Source organism: Dendroctonus ponderosae, unplaced genomic scaffold (genome assembly GCF_020466585.1).
Source record: "Dendroctonus ponderosae isolate FM_Combo_2020 unplaced genomic scaffold, Dpon_F_20191213v2 Dpon_F_20191213_1, whole genome shotgun sequence".
In the NCBI taxonomy this organism is placed as follows: domain Eukaryota; kingdom Metazoa; phylum Arthropoda; class Insecta; order Coleoptera; family Curculionidae; genus Dendroctonus; species Dendroctonus ponderosae.
The window spans coordinates 6,608,434-6,629,402 of record NW_026017110.1 but is presented as its reverse complement, the minus strand read 5'-3'; the positions used below and the strand labels follow the sequence as shown (position 1 = coordinate 6,629,402).

The window sequence follows — 20,969 nt, the reverse complement described above, 5'->3', positions numbered from 1 at the left end:
ATTCAGTTTGTTCAATGTTTTTTTTGCTATGAAGCACGCTTACTATGAGGTTCAACCAACGATTAGATACCAATATAAATATTATATTAGTAGTCGTTCGATTCAACATATCAGCCATAGATTTTAGATTTAGTAATAAAACATTCTAGTTTTTACCAGTTTTTACCATTGATCTATTCGTATTTTTTTAGTTTAAGGCAAAATAAATATCTGAAATCAAAGAAAAGCCTTTTCTAGAGCGCGAATTTTGAATTTTTGTTAGCGTAGGTTTTTTTCCTTAAAAAAACCCAAATTTATAAAACAGAGCGCAAAATCAGAGACACGTTTGTCTCTGATTTTGAATTATTTCATTGCAGCCACGCTCTCTGACGCTCTTAACCTTAATCGGCTCAAGAACAAATTAACCTCAAATCTTCGAATTGGAAACACTGTTTGAATTTCAGACTGTGTTGTGTGGTTTTAAGCCCTTAAACTATCCAGAATGGCTGAAGGTAACTATAAATTACCCTATTTCTAAACCACATTCCCTTTGATCTTCCTGAGTGGTTTTCCCGGTGCCAAACTAACGAAAAATCAATATTTCAGCTTATCCAGAAGTATCAGCGTGCCACCACTCAGAAGATGACGACTCGGAGGATTGGGATGAGGATATGGAACTGGGGGGCGAGCAGACAACCTGTCTTTTTTGCCCGCTTCATTTTCACACTATAGCAGTCGCCCTTGATCACTGTCGAACCGCACACAATTTCGACTTGCTGGCGTTGAAAAACAAATACAATATGGACTGTTATTCCTATATTAAAATGATCAACTACATCAGGCTGCAGAAGCCCGAGCCGAAGATGCTGCTTGATACTACCGTAGCCCTATGGGAAGATGACTGTTACTTAAAACCTGGCGAAATCGAGCCCTGGCTAATGTATGGTGGGTTTTTGGCAGATTCTAACATACACAATCATAAATCGGGCCTTTTCGGCAGATTTTGATGACCTGGGTAGCGCCCCGTCCACCCCACACTATGCAATCGATGGGAAAACTCCAATTAGCAGCTTAAACTTTGCAGATTTGCAACAGACTATCCAGGATCTCAATTTACAGGTTGGCCTTTAGCCTGGAACGTTCATTGCAATGCAGCTCTATAGTTTTCATATTCCGTAGATAAAACACAGAGACTTGCTGATCGAGAGCTACAAGAAGGACATGGAGAAAATGCGGCAGGTTGCTAAGCTGATAGTTGGTAGTGAAGACTCTTCCATTCCAGACAGACAAGTGGTAGTTGATAGTACTGTTACTGATGGCGCAGATTATTTCAGTTCGTATTCGCATTATGGGATACATCACGAAATGCTCAATGTAGGTACTACTACCATTCGATTAGAATGGTAATTTTGAGCCCGAGGTGTCCTCAAAAATTTTAAAAATCTCTATTCACTTTGAAAACTAGTGCTGTATCAAAAATATTTCGTGCGATATGAACGAAAAGGAGGTCACTTTGCGCAAACCGCGTAAACCAAATGTGCTGAAATTGCGTTTTTGGTTACCGTACAGGATAAACGCCGGACTGAAAGCTACCGAGATGCAATTTTAAGCAACCCCGGTTGCATCCAAGGAAAAGTGGTGCTCGATTTGGGTTGCGGAACCGGCATTCTCTCAATGTTTTGTGCCAAAGCTGGAGCCAAAACTGTACTTGGTGTGGACCAGTCCGAAGTCGTCTATAAAGCAATGGATATCGTACGGTATTGAACAATTAACTAGTCATTTGCGGGGGCTTTATCAGGCAATTTCCAGGGAAAACTCCTTGCAAGACCGCGTTCAGCTGATCAAGGGCCAACTGGAGAAAACTGAGCTGCCAGTGGAGAAGGTTGATGTAATCGTATCGGAGTGGATGGGCTATTTCCTGCTCTTCGAAGGCATGCTCGACAGTGTGGTTTATGCCAGGGATAAATACTTGGCGAAAGGGGGCTTGTTGCTTCCTAACAGATGCAGTATTCGCTTGTTTGGAGTATCAGATCAAGGTAAAACGCATACTCCAAAGGGTGGTAAAAATTCTAACCATCGCTGATGCTTGCAGAGCGCTATGACAATCTAATTAACTTCTGGGACAACGTTTATGGGTTCTCAATGAAATGTATGAAGCCAGATATTCTGCAGGAAGCCAACGTGGAAGTGGTGCCCAGTGACAAAGTCCTTACAAACTCCGTTGTTGTAACGGAGATTGATATAAATACCTGCACTACATTAGTATGCAACTTCAAACGGGAGTTTCAACTCACCGCTCTCAGAAGCGGCGTTTTAACGGCCATTGGAGGGTATTTTGATACGTTCTTTGACCTCCCCAATAAAGTGGAGCTGACTACTGGGCCACATGCTGAAAAAACGCACTGGCAACAGACCGTTTTTTACTTGAGAGATGTGGTGGAATTAACAGAAGGTTTGTGCAAAGTTTCTCAATTTAAAACCAAAAGCTTTTAATTTTCAATTCTAGGACAATCGATCAAGTGCTCAATTTTATGCTCCAGGCTCAAGAGGAACGTTCGTGGAATTTCGGTTGTGTTAACTATAGCCAATTCTAGTTACGAATATGTGGTAGATTAAACCAAAAGGAGTTTCTCATTTGTAAGGTAAAACCCGCGTTATTTTTGCATTTAGCCGCAAGTTTATTAAATGTGAAGCTTCTTGGCTATTTATACTTTTTACTGAAAAAAAAACAATACAGACCTATATTACAAAATAATTTATTTAAATAAGCTAAGTTAAAAGCCATTATTTCTTATTCTAAACACCTGATTGAGGGGGTTGTAGGGTGTCCTTTGCGTCGTGTAGTACGACACTCTTCGGTCGAAATCCACCTGAACGTCCGCTCTTAGTATAACTACGCCTATAAATTGAAAGTTTCCATTTAGTTTTTTTTTGGGGGGCGTTAAAATCGGTTTACTCACCTGAAGGATTGACTTTCACTTTTATTTTGGTTTGAGGGGACAATACTCCGTAGTCAACGTCTTCGTATAAGTCCTGAAAGAGGCACATTTAATAAAAATTTCATTCTCTGTTTCTGTGATTTACTTCAACTCTATATCCAGTCGGAGAACTCAGTCCTAGTTCTTTTAAAGTAACAGCCACATCAGATGGGGTTCCATCGGTGCGTCTATTTACAAACGCTATCGCATAAGAAAAGTAGTTTTGGTACAAGGGAGTTATCGGTCTTGACCATATTTCGATCCCTTTATGCTACAGAAATTACAAGGTGAATTATTTTTAATAATATAAATACAAAACACCTTCTATTTTACGTTACCTTATATATTCTCCTTCCTTGGATTCCTAAAGGATCCTGATCAACGGAAATAATTTTCTTATTTTGTAATATGGCTTTGTACTCTGATCTGATCGTTCTGAGGTCGACGGACATCAGAAGCGGTGCGGCTAATATAGCCCAAATGGCCATTTGGGTCTTGCTCTGCTCGTAGCTGAGACCGAAATTTCCAATAATTAGCTGCAAATAGCAAGGCAAATATTTAAGCTATTTTTGCGATAGTTGTACATGTTTTCGAATTAATTAGCATTTAATTTGTTGAACTGGCAGCCAACTGGAAGCTGGGCTTTGGAAATAATTTTACGGCATTTGCATAGTTATTTTAAACGACATAAACATTTATGATTATTGGGTTTTCGAATGACTAAACCGTGACTAAGAATGTGGGGCAATACGTCTTTGGCATTAGTTCAGTTGGATACTATATTAATCAATAAACAATTTATTTTTACAATTATAAAATAATATCAAATTCAGTAGCGGAAAACTTTGTCGAATTAATTTTAATTAAAAAATGCCTAATACGTCCAAGACGTCATAGTTGCAAAGCGATAAACTTTTAAAGTCTCCCCACTTCTCTATCCCTTTTCTTTTGATGCAGGTTGCACAACGACACTTGCTCCGGTAAATTGCCGAAAAATTTGGGAATTTTTGCTTTTCCGTGCCAAAAATGTGTGATGTTCTCTAACTAGAAGCTTTCCTTCGCTGTTTTGTGCTATTTTCTCGTCCAGCAAATGCGGTTTTCAGAAAAATACGTGTTTTTTTTGTTTGTGAATTTCCTGACGTTTAGATGACAACACTCAGGGTTAGCGGCGCTGTTTCGGTGAGTTTTTGCATTTTTTTTTTGAATTTATCATATTTTGTCTACGTTGCAACGAATATTTATCAGTATTTGGTAATATGTTAACAATCCTAAGTGAAAATGAACAATAGCGGTTTTCCAAAGTACCGCAGTGTGGCACTGATAGGCATAAACTTTCGGGTTTTATCACTACCGAATTAATATTAATTAATTAACGAATTCATTTTAATTAATTAACGAATTAATATTAATTAAAAATGCCTAATAAAGATAGTCCAAGACGACATACTTGCAAAGGGACACGCTTTCAAAGTCTCCCCATTCTTCTAGCCCTTTTCGTTTTATAGTTCACAACGACATTTGCTCCGGTAAATTAACGAAAAATTTGTGTCGTTCTCAAACTAGAAGCTTCTATTCACCGTGTTGTGATTGGTTCGCCGTTTTCTCGACGGGTAGTGCGATTTTTCTTTTCGTGAATTTGCTGACCTCTGGATGACAACAGTAGGGGTTGCGGGGCTGGTTCGGCGAGTTTTTGCATTTTTTCTCTGAATCTAACATATTTTGCCTACGTTCTAACCACGATTTCTCTGCATTTTTTGCACCAATAGGGGTTTTTCAAAGTATTTGAAAGTGCGACACTGATAGTCGAAAACTTCCGTGTTTTCATGCATATATTTAAATTTACTTCAGGGAAATTCACCACTAGCATATCACCTAGTTCTGTCTCTTACGCAAGCTTCATAATGCATATGATTTCACCCACTGTTAATCATAACAATTGGCAAGAGATTATTAATTATTATATCGCATTAAAAATGCCATTGTTTCCCTGCAATCTGCCGATCTCGTTTCAAACGCCTATTAATTCGAATTTTTGTGTGCTTAATTAAGATGTTATGTTTTTACGTAACACGATCGCTAGGCGTTAATTAATTTTCAATGCAACTATTAAGTAAAATGTGCTTAAAAAGTTAACAGTTTTCGATGTTAACAAAGTACTTTGCTAGCAACGAAGTCTCTTAAATTTTCAAGCACATTTCACTCGTAGAAAAATTGTGGAGACGTCTTTAGATACAGGAGGAAAGTTTGCGGCTTTTTCAGCTTTAAATTTCGACTGAAAACGCTGAGCTTTCACGCATAGAATGACAATTTTTAACCGAAAGCAAAGTTTTGCTAAATGAAGCTGCAAATTTTGAATAAAAACACGAAATTGCACCCGTAAACCTTTAAATGCCCATCACATACTTCAGATTTGCTTTTAAGGCAAACAGGCCGTTAAAAGAAAACCGTTAACTTTACATTAATGTACATCAAGCAAACCGCCTAGCAATTAGCACTTTCAACAATCAATATGTTGAATCTTTAACACCTAATTTGCCGCTTATGTTGTTTATCAACGATATTTACATAAATGCATTTTTCGTCATTTTGAACGGTTTGTTTGTGCAATTAGACAACAACCGACATGGCGAAAGATCCTTGAATATTTCACCTCATGTGGTAATTTTCATAGCAGGAAAATTGGGCTAAATTATGGTATTAACAGCAATCGCAGTTGCCATCATTGCATGTCGCAATAGAATGGATCAAAACACCCGGAGTAACCTAAAAAGCCGAATAAAAGCCATTTATAACGCTTAATGTTGTCAAATTATTTATGGGTAAAATAATTGAGCAATTTCCAATGTCGAAATTAATTTGCCATATGCCATCAACCCATGGGAATTCAAATAATCGCTGTTATAATTCAATGGATTACTTCGGTCGATGAAGATTTAACGTACAAAGACTAGTCAACGACCGGATTTATTTAGAATATTTGTCGGTAATTCATCAAAAAGTTCCATAACTGTCTTCGAATGTTTACTACATTTGTGTGACAAAAACCATAAAATTACCCAACCAGAACCACGGTTTCGTGACAGGTGCAGTACCATAGTTCTTCCTTTAAATTGCTACTTATTACATCAAGTAAACAAAGTAAAGTGATTTTTGCAACCAACCAACTTATTATTTAGTCATGACCGTATATTAAATATTAAAGCGAAAAGGAAAGTTGAAATCATGTCCACAGTCATTTGATTGATCGTTGAAATTGAATCTCGGATCGAGTCTTTTGTTTATTACTTATTTATAATTCAATTGTTGGCGTTTTTTTTCCTTATGTTGATCCTGTATTTCATTAGAAAATTATAAGAGAATTTTTAGTGTTTTAACTTTCTGATATAAAATTATTTGCCACTTTGTGCTGATGCAAAGCAGGTAACCGGTAACTTGCGCGGTAAAAGCCCAGATTTTTAATCAGTCATATTACCAAATCGCCCATTAAGGACTAAACTGCTTTCTATGTCGATCAATTAGTTTTTTAATGGAAAACCGATTTAAATACTTTTGATTATTTATTAATAATGCTGGCGAGTGTAAAGTGAACTATTTTTTTTCTGTCGCAACTTTCTTTTAGTGGAAATAGAGAGTAAAAGGCATCATTCTATCAATTTTGAACCATTTTTGAGCCAAGAAACTCTTAGGCTTAATAACAGATGTGAAATATGTGTAAAATATCGGTTTTCTCAATTTAGAACCTGAATTTTACACTGGTAGGTACTTCGGTACTACCAATTAACAACTTTCTATTAGCGTTGAATACACAGCATAAAATAATCTGTAACATTAGCTGAGCCTTTTAATCCATTACTGTAACGATTTTGCCATTCATGGTACTTTTACTTTTGTGGGGGCTCGATTGACGTGCACATGAACGCCTTTTGTATTTGGCCGATTGAAGGAAATAATGACTAGATGAAACCGATGATTACAAGGGTTCAACATCTACTCGCAATGCTGAACATGTTTATTACTTGAAAAGCCACCACAAGGTAATCGGGTTTCGTATTCTGGTATTTGGTTACGCGATTTGCTTCCCGTTGGTGACAGATGAACTGGTTGTTTCTTCAGTTGGTTGATTATGGTGATGGCTAAGTCCGCTTTCATTTTCTAAACGTTTTCAATATCGGTTTTTTATCATGAATTTCGATTGCACAAAGTTCTAAGTGTTAAGCGAATACACTGACTAAACCACTTTCTCTGACGGTTTTGTTGTCAACTTCTTCTTGGATAACCCATTTCCTCTCTTACGGCATCGGTCAATCAAATCGATTATACAACATCCGGCTAACCAGTTAAGATTTTACATTTTGCATAATCGTAATGCGAATTTACACAGTTAAACAAGGTCTTCCTTTTGACGTTTTTTCATTACTACACGTTTTCGATAACTTACCATATCTGGATCGTTCCAATGGCCCGGTCCAGCATTTGGCACAATCACGTCTTGATTGTTTCCATAATAGTCGATAATGCTCTCCACGCTGGCCCATGAATCCTGGATATCGTCAAAGTTCCTCCACATGTTGCAACTTTGGATTATCGAGGTGAAGTTTGGGGCCATTCCTGTTGTAAAAATATCATCTTAAATCATTCCAATCAGTTAGTGTGGGATGCTTCAAATTATCTCCCAAGAATACATCAATTACTCCTGCCATTGTGCAGTTTAAAACCTTCCTTCCGTTTGTTAAATTCGAGTTAAATACGGTCTTTAAGAAACGTATCTTAAGTATCAACAAAAAGTTGCAATAATCTGTATACATAACATAATACGGTCGGTTTGGTGCTCGAACTGATTTTTTTACGCATAAGTGGTACAGGGCCACCGGCTTTTTGAGAATATTGTATTAATATCAATGCATGTTAGGATATGTGATGTCATTAGCACCAAATGCAAATGTTTTGGGCTTGAAGTTGGCCTAATTTGGCAACGAAAGTATTCAAATATGTACAATATCAGGTCGATGCACTAAATACCTGCATAAATTTGGTAAACCGGCCAACTGCAGCTGTAGATCATCGCCCGTCCAGTTCGGTTCAAGTAGAATCCAAATTCCGGGTATCCTCGATCCATTTCACTCGGATGTGCATAACATCCGTCCAGTTTTACATAGTCCACGTCCCAAGAAGCGAACGTTTCCGCATCTTGTTGCAGATTTCCTATCACTCCTGGATATCCGGCACATGTGTAGTTGCCAAAGTCTTCATAGATTCCAAATTTTAGACCTTTGGCATGCACCTGGACAACCCGGAAATTTGTTAAAAAATACAATTTTCATTTACTGCTTCTGTGTGGTTAGTGGGAAAGTCTGGGTGTAGATGAACTGGACGCAGTTTTTACAATATTTGAAACACACTTTGTACCGGGTGGCCCTTAAAGAGGTCTACACATTTTTGTTGGGCAAACGTTGTTGATTGATAGAAACCCGGCAAAACATATTTTAAGTTTGATTTTCACTGAAAAACTTCAATGTCCTCAGGTCTTCCGAACGAGGAACTTTAGAATCGTCTTGTGTTTACCACTAATTTCGTTTTGGAATTTGAAAAAATTGATCTTCTTTTGATAGTTTAATTGAAATAACCTTTCAATGTGAAACACTTTGTTAGCATCACCATGTAGTAATTGTGGCAATTTACATGAATCAGAAAAAGCGGTAAGTTACGAGTCCAAGCCGATTGCAAGGTCACAACCAATGTATTCGAGCTATTAATTGAGCAATTTGAAACTGTAATAGTAAAAGTAATTAGGTATAAAATTGCATTCTTCTAATAACCTCGGAAAAACGAAGAAAAACTAGTGCAAGTAATATTGGAAAGATGCATTATTGGTCGATGTTGTTTAAGAGCCTGTAAAAATGTCGGCCGAATCAAAATTGAATCGCTTACATAATCGGACAAAGCTTTCATTCCTCTGGGGAATCTGGTTCTATCAGGTACTAGTTCGCCGTATTGGTTTCTTTCTTTCTCCAGCCAGCAATCGTCGACGTTTATGTATTCGTAACCTACATTGGCATAACCTTCGCTCACCACGATATCTGCCATTGTTCTGAAGAGATTTTCACTGGAAATAAATAAGGCTTTAATTGCACAAGTGTGGCCCAAAACGGCTGCAGGTTGTATTCCCAACTGCCCATTAAAATTCCGCGGTTAATTGCCTGGCTAGGTGCATGTTAATGAAGATGACAAAGTGACTGTATGGAAGAAATTGGCCTCATTTTCATGCTCATCCATTTTGAGGATGAACGATTCTTTTAACCTGTCTTGAGTTTGAGAAATATTGTTGTTTTCATCATGGCATGAAGTTGATAGTTGCGCGTTTGTTCCTTGTCAGTTCTTCGTTATTGGTTTGTTCAAGTCATTTATTTTCTTGAGTGAACAATTGCAGATGCGAGTTTTATTCATTAAGGGATTTATATACACAAGTTTTCAAGAGTCCAGTTTTCTTGGTAGGGAGTGTTGAAACTAAGCAACAAACACCCGTATTGTTTAGTACTGATTTTCCAGACCCCTGTATACTATATTTGGGCGGTTTCATTCTTATTTCATCTATCCAGTTGTTCAGTCAATTAATTTGCTGTATGATGATGAAAGGCAACCCAATTGATCAAATCTAGTAATTAAATTGTTTTTTTTATGAATTCCTTTGTTGGTGTTTTGTCCTTCAACCTGGAATTAACTAATCCAAGATGTAATGTGTTCCATGCGGTTATTCAACAGCGTTTTCCACCGTAATACGATGATTACGAATTTTTTGCTCACAGCATGAGTAAAACGGTTGCTACACATGTTCTTGTCGCTGCTTTCGGTGAATAATGATGGTCATTATGATTTATTTAGCGTTTCCTAATGGGAACAAACTTGGCCCAATTTGGAAAGCTTTTGTACAAATTGGCTCTCTTGAGCCTCAAAAGTGAAGAGATTTATCTCCAGAATGTATGAACAACTAAAGTTTATGTAAATGCACTACTTTCTCATAGCTGTGGCCTGAAAGTTATGATTTAGATCGTGCCGGGCAATTTAAAAGGAGATATAGATCTGTGTGGTAATTCGCCGGCATATATTGCGGTTTAATTTGTATAAGGAGGTTTTAAAACATGTCAAGTTTATTATCGTGAAGATTGGTTAATGAGGATGTGGCAAAGGTGACAAACATTAAGTACATCAAAGTGGAACAAAAATGGCTGTTATGGTTTTGTTTTCATGCTTCTAACTAGTCAGTTTTTAGCTTCAACTGGCTTCAATAATAACTTATTTATTACAATTGAGTCAGTGGAAAATCTTATATCCGCTCAACATCAACCAATTGCTATTGTTCGGTGTATCTGTCACGCAATCTATTTAATCTCCATTTCCCATTCGAATAACCGTTTCGTCTCAAATTAGCACGATTGAAAGGTCAAAACGCTTTTCCATTTACAAGAGATTAGGATTTTTTTCCGAATTTATACAGACATAACAAGGTTAACGAAGAGTGGCCATACAATAGCTGGTAATTTACCATAATAGACGACTGGGCCTTATTTTGTATTCAGATGTGATTTGATAATTCAAATTGGTGTCTTCTCAACTCAACAGGTTCGTTATTTATGGGCTTTTATAGTGTCGGCCCGCGGATCTCTTCAAGCTATAAATGATAATTGTTTGGTAGCTTTTTTCAAGTGTAGGAGTTACATTTTTTTAGCTTTGGTGCAGTTGGGCTGACTTTTTCGTGAACATTTTTGTCATTTACTTACCTGATGCAGTTGTCAGGGTCATTTTTGCAATCTGTGTTGCATCTGAACCGCTCCCACGCCAACCAACCCATTGGTGGCGTTCTTGCCAACCCATTCTCGAGTGAAACCGCACTACTAATAAGAACAGCCAAAATTGCTCCAACGCTCGTCCATTTTTTGAACATCTCACTTTTGATTTTAACCTAGAAACGGACATTTTGACTTTAATATGACAAAAAATATAGATTTATCTTGGGAAATAATCGACAGGTGAACTTATTACCGACTTAATGTATGCATAATTTCAATCTTTTTATATGCAAATGATGTGTGGGTATTTTTTCTTAATGTTACTCAATGGGCGGCTGGTTTCCATAGTTTTGCCTCAAATCTGTCCATTTTACTCATATTGTACGGAAATAATTGCTAAAGACTTAAGCTCAAACTCAAAGTTAAAAACCCCTAAGTACCAAGTCGGTTAATCGAGGAGGCCAAACAAGCAAAGTGCAATAACGCAGAATACCCGCCCAGTATAAACAAAGAACTTGCGTAGGCCATTAAGAAGTTTTTTTTGTTCACACGTAATGTTTTGTAACGATTTCCGTTAAGGACATGCGAAAATTAAAAAAATGGCATAGACGTGATAATAAGTGAAAGTGTCATTAGAACAAAACGTATCAGTAAACTGTAGTGGAAACCCTGCAGTTTCGCAACGCCCGGCCAGCATTGCCTGCATAATGTTGCGAATAATACGAAATATATTGCCAGATGTTGAAAATCGCTTCGTTTTCAGGTGTTGACCTTTCGGTAATTGATGTTTAATAATTTTCGAACATTTAACTTTGATTTCAGAGGGTTAATAACGCTTAATGTTCGGCTCTAATTAAGATTAATTCCATAATGGATTTTCAATAGAATTAAATATATTTTTTAAAGCTGGCAAATTTATTGATTGTGAATAATTAATTTAAGCGAGCGATTTTATATCAAGTGAAAGCTAAACCGAGGAAGTTTGAGTAAACTGACTAACACTTCTTAAGAAAAGTTTTCTAACTACGTTTTCAATTAGTAATAGCAAAATCTGTGCCTGAAAACTAAACAAAACACAATTTTATACAAAAAGTGCGGAGAATGTAAAATTTCTACAAGCAAATGACGTTAGAATTTTTTACAAATTTCTTACGGGCGCATGAATCGCTGAAAATGCTATTAAATTGACACTCATTAACTTATATCTCCGAGTAAAGCAAACTCTTCCTGAGCGCGTAAAACTGCGAAATTTTGATAGGTTGAGGATGTTTTTCGAAACGTTTCCAACTGCAGCACCATTTGCTTAATAATTTCTAACTTAGAGAGGACTTGGGACTTGAAACCTGACATGAAAATGGAGCAAACTCGTCCCTTAAACTAAACCGTGAAATTTCAACAGCTGATGATGAGTTCTTGCACATTTGTATGAAAAATAGCTCCATATTTCTGAGATTGACAACATGTTTCTACAATCTTAAGCCACAAATCAAGTTTTCTATCGAAAATATCAACGTAAACCAATTCTGAATCAGCAAATGCACTTTTTAGACTTTACTATATATACCATGTTAGAAAGCCAATAACGAAACTAAAAAAATGTAATAAAACTACATATTGATTACAAGTTAATGAGAATGTTGAAATATTTATAAAAAGCTTCTAGTTTCCAGTGTGCAGCAGAGTTACAAATTTTGGGAAAAAAACTTGAACTAAAGCTCGAGTTTTTGCGCATTCCATCCACTTTCCCTTATCTAAATATGTAACGGACTGCCACGACTGTTCGTAAATCATCTTGATAGTGGTACCAAAGCACTTTACCTTATTCGGTACTAAAGATTTTCGGCACCGTTTTCCTTCTGAGTTCACGGTCACTGAGTGGTTCACTACAACGAAGGTAAAAGTGAAATGGTACGGGCTAGTTCGCGGTAGTACTGTCTTACGTCCATTCGCGATGGAAGTTTAAGCGCGAATACTGTCGAAGAGATCAGTGGTACTACTGGTACTGTTCTTTCGGTTACGGTACGACCGATCAGCTAAATGGTAGATTCGAAATGACCACAAGCTGAGGTGGGTCTGAATGCTGAACCTAGCCGGATACAGTACCAGGTTGTGTGGTTTTTGGTTTAATGATAGTACTGTTTACGGTTCTCTGCTATCAGATAATTGCCTTGATTAACGCTATTCATTGATGATTAGGTCCATTTAAAGGTTGATTAACTAGGATATACGTACAGTATTCCAACAATGCGACTTATTTGATTGATGAGCAGTTTTTGCAAAGCTCGTAGCATTTTCGGAATTGGAATGCCCTATTTTTGAATGTAGAACTGAAGTTTTGCAGAATATCGTCGATTCAAACGCATTTATCGCCAAAGTTATTCTTAATTTTTCTTCATCCGAGCTTCAATTTTTGAAAACTGAACCTCGAAAAAACCGAAGCAGAAGCATTCGGATTCTGGAAACGAAAATAAATACAACGAAAATTTTCGCCTTTAGTTCTGGAACAGAAGAATCCAGTTGCATTGAACCGTTTTTTCGGTACGATTTTAACATTTTACAGAAAGTTGTGAAGTGACAAAGTTGAGCCCTTTGACGATTTGTCTTATATGCAAAAAAAGCGTGTTGTTCGTCCTTTTTTTAAAATTCTTATGTTGAAAGAAACAACATAAACTTTCAGAATAATTTATGTTAATTTGTATTGTAAAGGGTTTTAATGGAAATTGATGGAGGGCTCATTTTCAAATGCAAAAAAAGTTTTATATCTAACTGATCACAGCAATTGGATCTAAGAGTTGAAAATTTCACATCGGCCTTTTTCTCATTTTGTAGTGTTTGTATATATATTTACTAACAATACGACAAACAAATAGTATTACATATTCCAACAATGACGCAGATTATTTACATGTCTTTATGGTTTGAACGTTTCGCAAGGCGCCTCATTAAAACTTGAATGTTACGCCCTCGTTTTTGCAATATCAGTTCAGTATTCTGCAGATATTTTACCGTGAAACAACTGGTTATTTTGCTAAGATATTTACCAGGAAATATGTTCATGATAATCTTCAAATAGTTGATATTAATTGGCTCATTAACTAAGGAAGCTTTTTGAGTTAAAAAAATAGTAAAACTGAAAAAATGGCTATTAAAGATTTTTTTTAAAACCGACTGCTGATTCACTACTAATGAATCATGACGTAATGTAGCTTTTAAACTGCTTAATGTGTATCAATTAAATTAGATCAGGTTTGTTCGAAAAACGTGAACCGTAACCGATCAGGATTATAAATGTTTCGTTACCAAACATTATGTTATTTTGACTACTGATTATTAGGTAATGAAGATTACCTTTGGAAATGACCATGTTTTCGACTGATGACCTCAATTGCGTTTAGATGGATCATTTGTGGCACTTTACCGGCATGTTTATTGTTAATGGACAGTTTGATTTTTTTTGAAGCTGGAAAATATTAGAATTTTGAAAACTGATCAGGTTTCTGACTTCTCAATTTCGATTTGCTATTCCAACTTGTCCTATCTTAATGTGAATAGAAGTGGAATAGCAACATCACACGTTTGGAGGTCAGCAGCATTTTTTCCGCCAAAAATACACTTTTTTGTTATTTCCTTACTATTCTGCCATGCATTCGCGTAAAATATTTCTTAGTCTACCTCAATATCTTGATAAAACGTTCGTGCTTGAATTAGTTAGTTTGCAAAAATCTACATTCCATGCTTTATTTATTTAGACTAATAATTTTTTTAAATAATTTTACGACTGACCTTAAATTTAAAAAAATTAACGCTTCCTACGTTGGGCGACAGGTGATTCCACTGGATTTGCGAAATGTTTGAAAGCCAAGGTTGCGCCATTAAAATTAATGATTAGTATTAGTGGATGAACATTCATAATCGGCAATTATCAGCTGAGACAAGGTCGGAAATCTTTTATTGATATGAAGACGTTTCTTGCCGAAGGACTTGGATTATTTCGGGTGTAATGGTTTTTTAAATCGGTTATTAAACGTCTATTTTTATGATCAATTTGGTGTTAGTAGTAAGTTCTTATGAGACACACTGTATTGTTTGAATTTGAATAAGTCATTGTAATAATGTAGATGATATGAGACCAAAAGGCTGTGAATGTGCGCATTGATGACTTAATTTTACTAAAATCTCAAAAAAAACAGAAATTATGCAGAAATGCGTAGTTTGTGCGGAAACTTTCTGTGTTTCTATTTGCGGGTTTGCTTATTAAACGGAGATCTCGAATTCTCTGTTGAGAGTAGGCCTGGGTAACACTGTGTTGAGTTACGCTTTTGAGTTGATGCCGCTACGTGTGTTGGTGAGTTATAAATCATTCGGCCTCACTGCGCCGCACCTCAAATTGCGCTCGTGGCGGAATAATTCTTGAAATCAAACTTTTAAAAAACATTTTTAATCAGTTGAAATTTCGTTGGTTGGAAATTGAGCAACAGTTTCATTTTTAAGTGATTTCTTCGCGTTTTTTTTGTTTAGTTAATATTTTTAGAAAAACAAAATTAATTCGGTTATTAATTTTAGTTTTGGTGTTGTTCATTAGTCACTGCAGCTGAGTAAAATTCAGACAAATATAAACGGCTCTAAATTAAAAATTACATTAGTAAAAGATCAGCGCTTCGAGCATTTTTCGTTTAGTTGTTGTTGACTTTCGTTAAGCAGGAACGTGAAATTTATCTGGAAACATTCCCGTGCGAACAGGCACTTTCTGCAAAAATGTCAACAATAATCAAAGTGAATTCGAACTGCCAAGTAAAGCATGAATCATCGAAAGGGCGAACAATTAAATGATTAATTAAACATGTTTATTCTGTAGTGCGCTGTCTTTTTTTGCTCAAAAAGGTCTATGAATGCTCAGTTTGCTACCAAATGTCAATGACAATGGACGAAATCGGTCGATAATAGCATTCGTACATGGGAAACATAGAATCATTGTGGCCCTTATGGCAAGTGCGGTGGTTTGCGATAATGTAGTGAACTTCTTGAGGAATAATAGGTAGAAAATGGAGGATGGGAGGCCAGCTTGCAAAAATCTGGTAAGAATGATCTCTAATCTATAAATCTTTAAGCTTGAACTGAGTTTAGCCGACCAGCAACTGAAGTTTTATGGATTCTTGATTTTTCTCCTTCTTTGCTTTGCTGATTTCAACCCTAGATCGTGTTTCAAAAAAAATTGTGAAAGTGACCAACACAACAGTTGTTTAATTTTAATCAATTTTTTTAAATCTGAGGTTAAAATAAAAATACAAAACACGAAAATGTCTAAACTTGACATAAAGTATTTTTTTTAATGAAACACCCTACATATTTTTAGACATACCAAGAGGATTTTTATTTAGGGAAAACGGCTTCATATTGTCCGTATGATGGCGCAATTGTGCTAAAACCCGGTAAAACTAAAACATACGTTGACAGTTTACGTTTTGATTTGAAAACTACCGATTATGACACACTTTCTAAATGTCTCATTTAAGTCTCTATCCAGTGGTGCAAAACAAATAAAAGTCGTTGATTACATTTTCCATCCTTTATTTAATTTTATTTTGGCACAAGAAAGAACAGTGAATCTATTCGCTAAAATTCAGTTTTCAGAATTCCATATACTTCTGCTAGTTTTTAACATTACTTGTAATAATAATTCTGGTAAATATTACAGATTATTTAGGCGAAAATCGCAGCGCTTAAATACTGTACCGTTCCGAATAAATCGCATAACGCTACTCTAGACTTCCAGCAGAGATCACCCAAAGAAATAAGTTCAAAAAACAAAGTTCTTTAAATTAGCTCTATGCGATCTATGGACGTTTATTAATAATAGTGAATTCGAAAATGAATTCGTATTTCAATCAGTCGCAGTATTTAAGCAATTTTGGCAAATCCCTTAATGATCACTAGCCCTAGATTTAGCGTTATAAGGAATACTTTAAGTGCCTACACATGCTCATGTCCGAACCTTTAACAACCTTTTGAGAACCTTTTAACGGATACACACTTTAATTTACACGGCATACCTAAATAATAATTTATCAGGAATCACAATTTACTATTTGTCTTGAATGTGAACAGGAATTTACAGATGAAACCCTTAATTTTCTTCCTCCGGATAGAGAAACGCAGCGGTGAAGATAAATAAATATTTGTATGGAAAAATAACTAAACATTTAACATCTAAGTAGGTACACAAAGAGCTAGCAGATATAGTAAGAATGTGATGACTACAAAATATAGTTGAAATAAATAAATGAGCTATGTGTACTTAAGTTTACTGGCATTAAGATATACTAAAACATATAAATATTAACAATGTACATTGCACTTAACAGATTTCAAATAACTCAGTCAGCAGGCGAAAGGTGTTACGTGTAAAGAAACCTTTGAAGACATTTTCCATTTATTTATTATGTATGTATATTGATCGCGCTACTGACATATTGTTGCGGGGATTCCGGAAAAAACAGCAAAATCCCATTGCCATTACTTAATTAAATAGCGAATAAAATCTAGCAACTGAATAACAACAAAAAAATTGAACGCAAAAACCTAGGCTAAATAATTTTTAAAAATTTACAAAAAGTATAACATTGTTATCATAAAAACAAATAAATAACTAGCCGACCTAATGTAACTCGCTATTTACATAACAATACAGCTACAACACCAATTTTATTATGTACAATATATTCAGAAAGTCCTTTGGCTTTTGTCCGATTTCGTCTGATTCTTTCGCTCAAAATACTGTTGAAGGGGAAATTTCTGAGCTAGCAACGCGTTCTAAAACCAGCTTGGGAAAGTCACTTCCCCTTGAGGCCAAGCTCATTCATCGTCGTGTCTGGGACTTGTCGAATCATAAGCGCTACGGTCCTGTGAAAAATTGAGGGCATCAGGTGAAGGACTATCGGTAGGGTAGAAAAAGCCGCGATCCGAGCTCGGCCCAGCTCCGTTCATCATCAAAGGAGGGCTCATTGAGGGCCGTCCTGATGCCGAGCTGGGAGGACAGGTCAGGTCTGAGGAGGATATGTTGAAATCCGTGCTATCTCTGCACCAAAGCTGCCTCATTTCCTGTCGGCGCTGTCGCATCAGCATCTTGTACTCTGAGATGCGCATCTTCTTGCCATCCACTATACAAGTGCGTTTCGGCCTTGGCCGATACCTGTTTACAAGAAAAATAATGCAATTTTCATATCATTTTTATCAAGGGAAAAATCTCACCGATAGTCCGGGTGTTTTTCCATATGCAGCTTGGACAGTCTAGACTGTTCCTCATAGTAGGGCTGTTTTTCGGAGTTCGACATCCCTTTCCAGCGGGCGCCGAGAATTTTGGAAATATTAGAGTTGTGCATGTCAGGGCAGGCTTTCAGGATTTTTCGTCTTTCGTCTTTCGCCCACACCATAAACGCATTCATCGGCCGCTTTATGTGCGGTTTGTTTTCATTGTCCCTTTTCGATGCTTGTTGGCGTATTATTTTCGCTTTGTCTGATGTTTCGTTGAAGTTCGGATCGGGAGCACCCCATACTGAAAAAATCAGTCTGATTGTCATTTTTCATTCTTTGGAGTCAATTTTTGTAATGAAAAATGTCTAATTTAATTTTTTTCCAACGTGTTTTAAGTTTTAAGCTTGAAAAAATAATAATGAGATTAATGCCAGTATCGTTCGATTTTCAGCCGTTTTCAATGTATCTACTCTAATAAACAGGAGGAGTCAATTTCTACTAGCAGCTACAGTGTAATAATTAAAAGGTCTTGCAGGTTTTTTATTCTGAAATTGGCAGAAGTATACACTCCTAGACAAAAAAACCAGACACGATAAATATTATTCAATTTAAATTTCACTTAGCTTTTATAATTTTGAATCCAGCACTAACTATAAATTTGAAGCAATTTTTTATTTCAATTCGAAGCATTTCTTCTTAAAATTTACATGTTTGAAAAACTATAAAAAATCCCAAACTTTAACATCCAGTATCTCAAAAACCAAGCATTTCCCGACTTATGTTTAATGACAAATTTAACTGAAAATAGGATGCCATACATCGGCAAGCATAAATTGACTCACTCTGTAGAACAACCGTAAGATTTATTAAATGCGAACCGATTTTGCGGTCGGTAAAGTTCTTTTCAAAATGATCCTGAAACTCCAAAACGAAATATAAATAACTCTCCAATTGCGGCTCAATGATCTCCCGTTAAAGCAGTTGTATTAACCCATTTCTTGTCGAAATGCAACGATATTTTTTCCTGCAACGCGACAGTTTAAAATCGCATAAAATAAAACGGCCCGTATTTCACATCATAATACAATTTGTCTCGCAGGAATTTCGGATTTTGCCATATTTACAAACTGGCACCGACATGAGCGTTTGATCTTAGCTTTTCTTACAATAATACGACATAATTCATGCGCGTTTATTAAATTCGACTATTTTGATCTTGAATTGTTGCCAAAGTACCATGAATGTCTTCGATTTGAAAGTGATAAAATACTCACATTGACATGCAGTAATAAAATCAGTCTCTTCTTTAATGCCCTCCGATTCTTTGGGTCGGCCGCCCAAATTGGGCGGCGTTGGCATCGCATACATGTGCAGCGGGAAATGATGCTGTTTGTCCATACTGGGCCTCACATCGTTTCCTTTGTTCCGATTGTCCACCCCAGGGGTGATGGGGAAAGTGGGCGGCAGCCCTGCGTAGGGCAAAAACGCCCGGTTAGTCATCATCAAATTGGGCGGCATTAGACGGGGCACAGTCGCCGCCACTGGCTGATCGTTAATGCTTTGGTGTTGGCTGCTCGGGGTGGGCTGAGGACTGGACTCGGTACTGCCAGAACTCAATGATTTCGGCTTGGAAAGATTGAGGGGAGCGTCTGGATCTGATGGGGCGGGCGGTGGCGGCGAATGATGATGTTGGGGAGTTCGTCTCTCATTCGAGCTGATGGCCGCCATTTGCTGCTGATGTTGCTGCTGCTGATGCTGCTGCTGTTGTTGCTGCTGCTGCTGCTGCTGCTGTTGTTGCTGCTGATGCTGATGGTGCTGCTGTTGCTGCTGCATCTGAGCCGCCAAATGGGCGGAAGTTGCAGCAGACAGCCAGTTGGGCACTTGATGGGGCGGCAGCATCTGCAGCAAACGCTTCAATCAGTCAACATTTTCTCCACCTTTCTCTTGTGGAAGCAATGACGAATGCGCTTCACTTATCACTTACGTGGTTCGACAGTGGGCTTTTCGGTACCACCGGTGGACCACTGGGAGGGTGCAACCCTCTGGACAGTTGCTCCAAGAAGGGCAGAAACATCAACCCTTGCACTCCTCCACCGGAGTATTGCGCTGAGATCTGGCCCTGAAGTTCTTGCAGCTTTTGCTGTTGCTGCAGCAGATGCTGCTCTTGTTGTCTTCTTTGAATTTCTAGCTGTTTGTGGGCGTCGTTCAGTAAGGGCGACGTACTGGCCGACTGGAAAAAAAATTGTTTGCTTAGTTGTCGTTTTGCGTCTAGACAATGTCTTGAAAGCTGCTGGAAATTAAAAGTTTTTGGAACGTTGCATAGTTGCAATTGTGTATGCATTTTGCCTTTTTGGAATTGGTTATTTGGCCGTGAAAAAGCGGCCACACTGTAGATTTTAGTTCAAAAAAAGAGTCTTATTGGTAATATTTTTTTGCGCTATCCGGTAGCGTGAGAATGACGTCGATAAAAAGGTGGCGTCATGTTTGAAACCATTTTGTACATTTGTACTCATATGAAGTTTAAAACTTGTTAATTTTTCTAAAACCTACACGACCTTGCGAAATATTGAATCGATGAAAAACGCTAATGATTGTAGTCCGGCCCTGGTTAGCAGGAAAATGTCTTAGTTAGTAAACTAGAAACTGTTTGTAGCAAAGGTTAAAAGACGATTTTGAGATCGCAAAAAGTCAGAAAAAGTAGAGTTGCTGTCGAGATGATCGACCTCCTGCTGCAGATTTAACACTGGCCATTCTTGTTCTTCGCGGGGCGAGTAATTAGCCGAGCACAGGAAACGATATATCATGTAGTAATAATGACCGAGACCAGAATGTCTCTTATTCAGATTGCTCGCTTTGCACAGAAGTTGGAAATCTTGCCAAATTATACCGTCTTTCTATAAATGATATCCGGTTTGGTTTTAGCCTCTTCTAGCGTGTTGTTTGCCAACATTTATTATCCTGCCTTCAATGTTTTGAT

General features: G+C 37.1%; 3 protein-coding genes and 1 long non-coding RNA gene across 8 annotated transcripts in view; 2 read left to right on the top strand and 2 right to left on the bottom strand.

Moving 5' to 3' along the window:
- The first annotated feature begins 284 nt into the window (after positions 1-284).
- On the top strand, positions 285-3,049 carry LOC109533488 (protein arginine N-methyltransferase 1). The gene is made up of 8 exons (XM_019898822.2): positions 285-491; positions 586-924; positions 980-1,098; positions 1,159-1,353; positions 1,549-1,736; positions 1,789-2,015; positions 2,072-2,431; positions 2,486-3,049. Exons 1-8 carry the CDS (start codon positions 482-484, stop codon positions 2,593-2,595), a joined length of 1,548 nt encoding a protein of 515 aa, XP_019754381.2. The 5' UTR covers positions 285-481; the 3' UTR covers positions 2,596-3,049.
- Positions 2,720-12,887, bottom strand: LOC109533489 (alpha-N-acetylgalactosaminidase). Its single transcript, XM_048660570.1, has 10 exons — positions 12,682-12,887; positions 12,560-12,624; positions 10,733-10,914; positions 8,886-9,060; positions 7,977-8,238; positions 7,396-7,565; positions 3,296-3,493; positions 3,064-3,228; positions 2,940-3,012; positions 2,720-2,878 (listed from the first exon to the last, which is right to left on the bottom strand). The coding sequence occupies exons 3-10, from the start codon at positions 10,894-10,896 to the stop codon at positions 2,754-2,756; spliced, it is 1,332 nt and encodes a 443-aa protein (XP_048516527.1). The 5' UTR covers positions 10,897-10,914; positions 12,560-12,624; positions 12,682-12,887; the 3' UTR covers positions 2,720-2,753.
- The window catches only part of LOC125502452, a 111,601-nt gene continuing 94,118 nt past the window's right edge, over positions 3,487-20,969 (top strand). Inside the window, exon 1 of the long non-coding RNA XR_007280211.1 lies at positions 3,487-4,136. This is a non-coding gene — a long non-coding RNA (uncharacterized LOC125502452). The remainder of the gene's footprint in view (positions 4,137-20,969) is intronic.
- The window catches only part of LOC109539256 (transcription factor Sox-5), a 100,787-nt gene continuing 96,110 nt past the window's right edge, over positions 16,293-20,969 (bottom strand). For 4 of the 5 annotated variants that reach the window (XM_048660568.1, XM_048660564.1, XM_048660567.1 and 1 more), the window contains exons 4-7: positions 19,977-20,222; positions 19,267-19,903; positions 17,990-18,293; positions 16,293-17,930 (exon numbers count right to left, since the gene is read on the bottom strand). In XM_048660568.1, coding sequence (XP_048516525.1) covers positions 17,594-17,930; positions 17,990-18,293; positions 19,267-19,903; positions 19,977-20,222 — 1,524 coding nt within the window. In that variant the 3' untranslated portion in view covers positions 16,293-17,593. The remainder of the gene's footprint in view (positions 17,931-17,989; positions 18,294-19,266; positions 19,904-19,976; positions 20,223-20,969) is intronic. The other variant, XM_048660566.1, reaches the window with a different exon arrangement.

Bases quoted from the DNA above. Each gene is read 5' to 3' on its own strand.
- LOC109533488 (XM_019898822.2), top strand. The intron at 925-979 runs GTGGGTTTTTGG...CCTTTTCGGCAG, and splicing joins CGAGCCCTGGCTAATGTATG to ATTTTGATGACCTGGGTAGC. The intron at 1,737-1,788 runs GTATTGAACAAT...GGCAATTTCCAG, and splicing joins AAAGCAATGGATATCGTACG to GGAAAACTCCTTGCAAGACC.
- LOC109533489 (XM_048660570.1), bottom strand. From the start codon at position 10,896: ATGTTCAAAAAATGGACGAGCGTTGGAGCAATTTTGGCTGTTCTTATT. The intron at 9,061-10,732 runs GTAAGTAAATGA...ATTTATTTCCAG, and splicing joins GACCCTGACAACTGCATCAG to TGAAAATCTCTTCAGAACAA. The intron at 7,566-7,976 runs GTATTTAGTGCA...TTTTTACAACAG, and splicing joins GGTTTACCAAATTTATGCAG to GAATGGCCCCAAACTTCACC.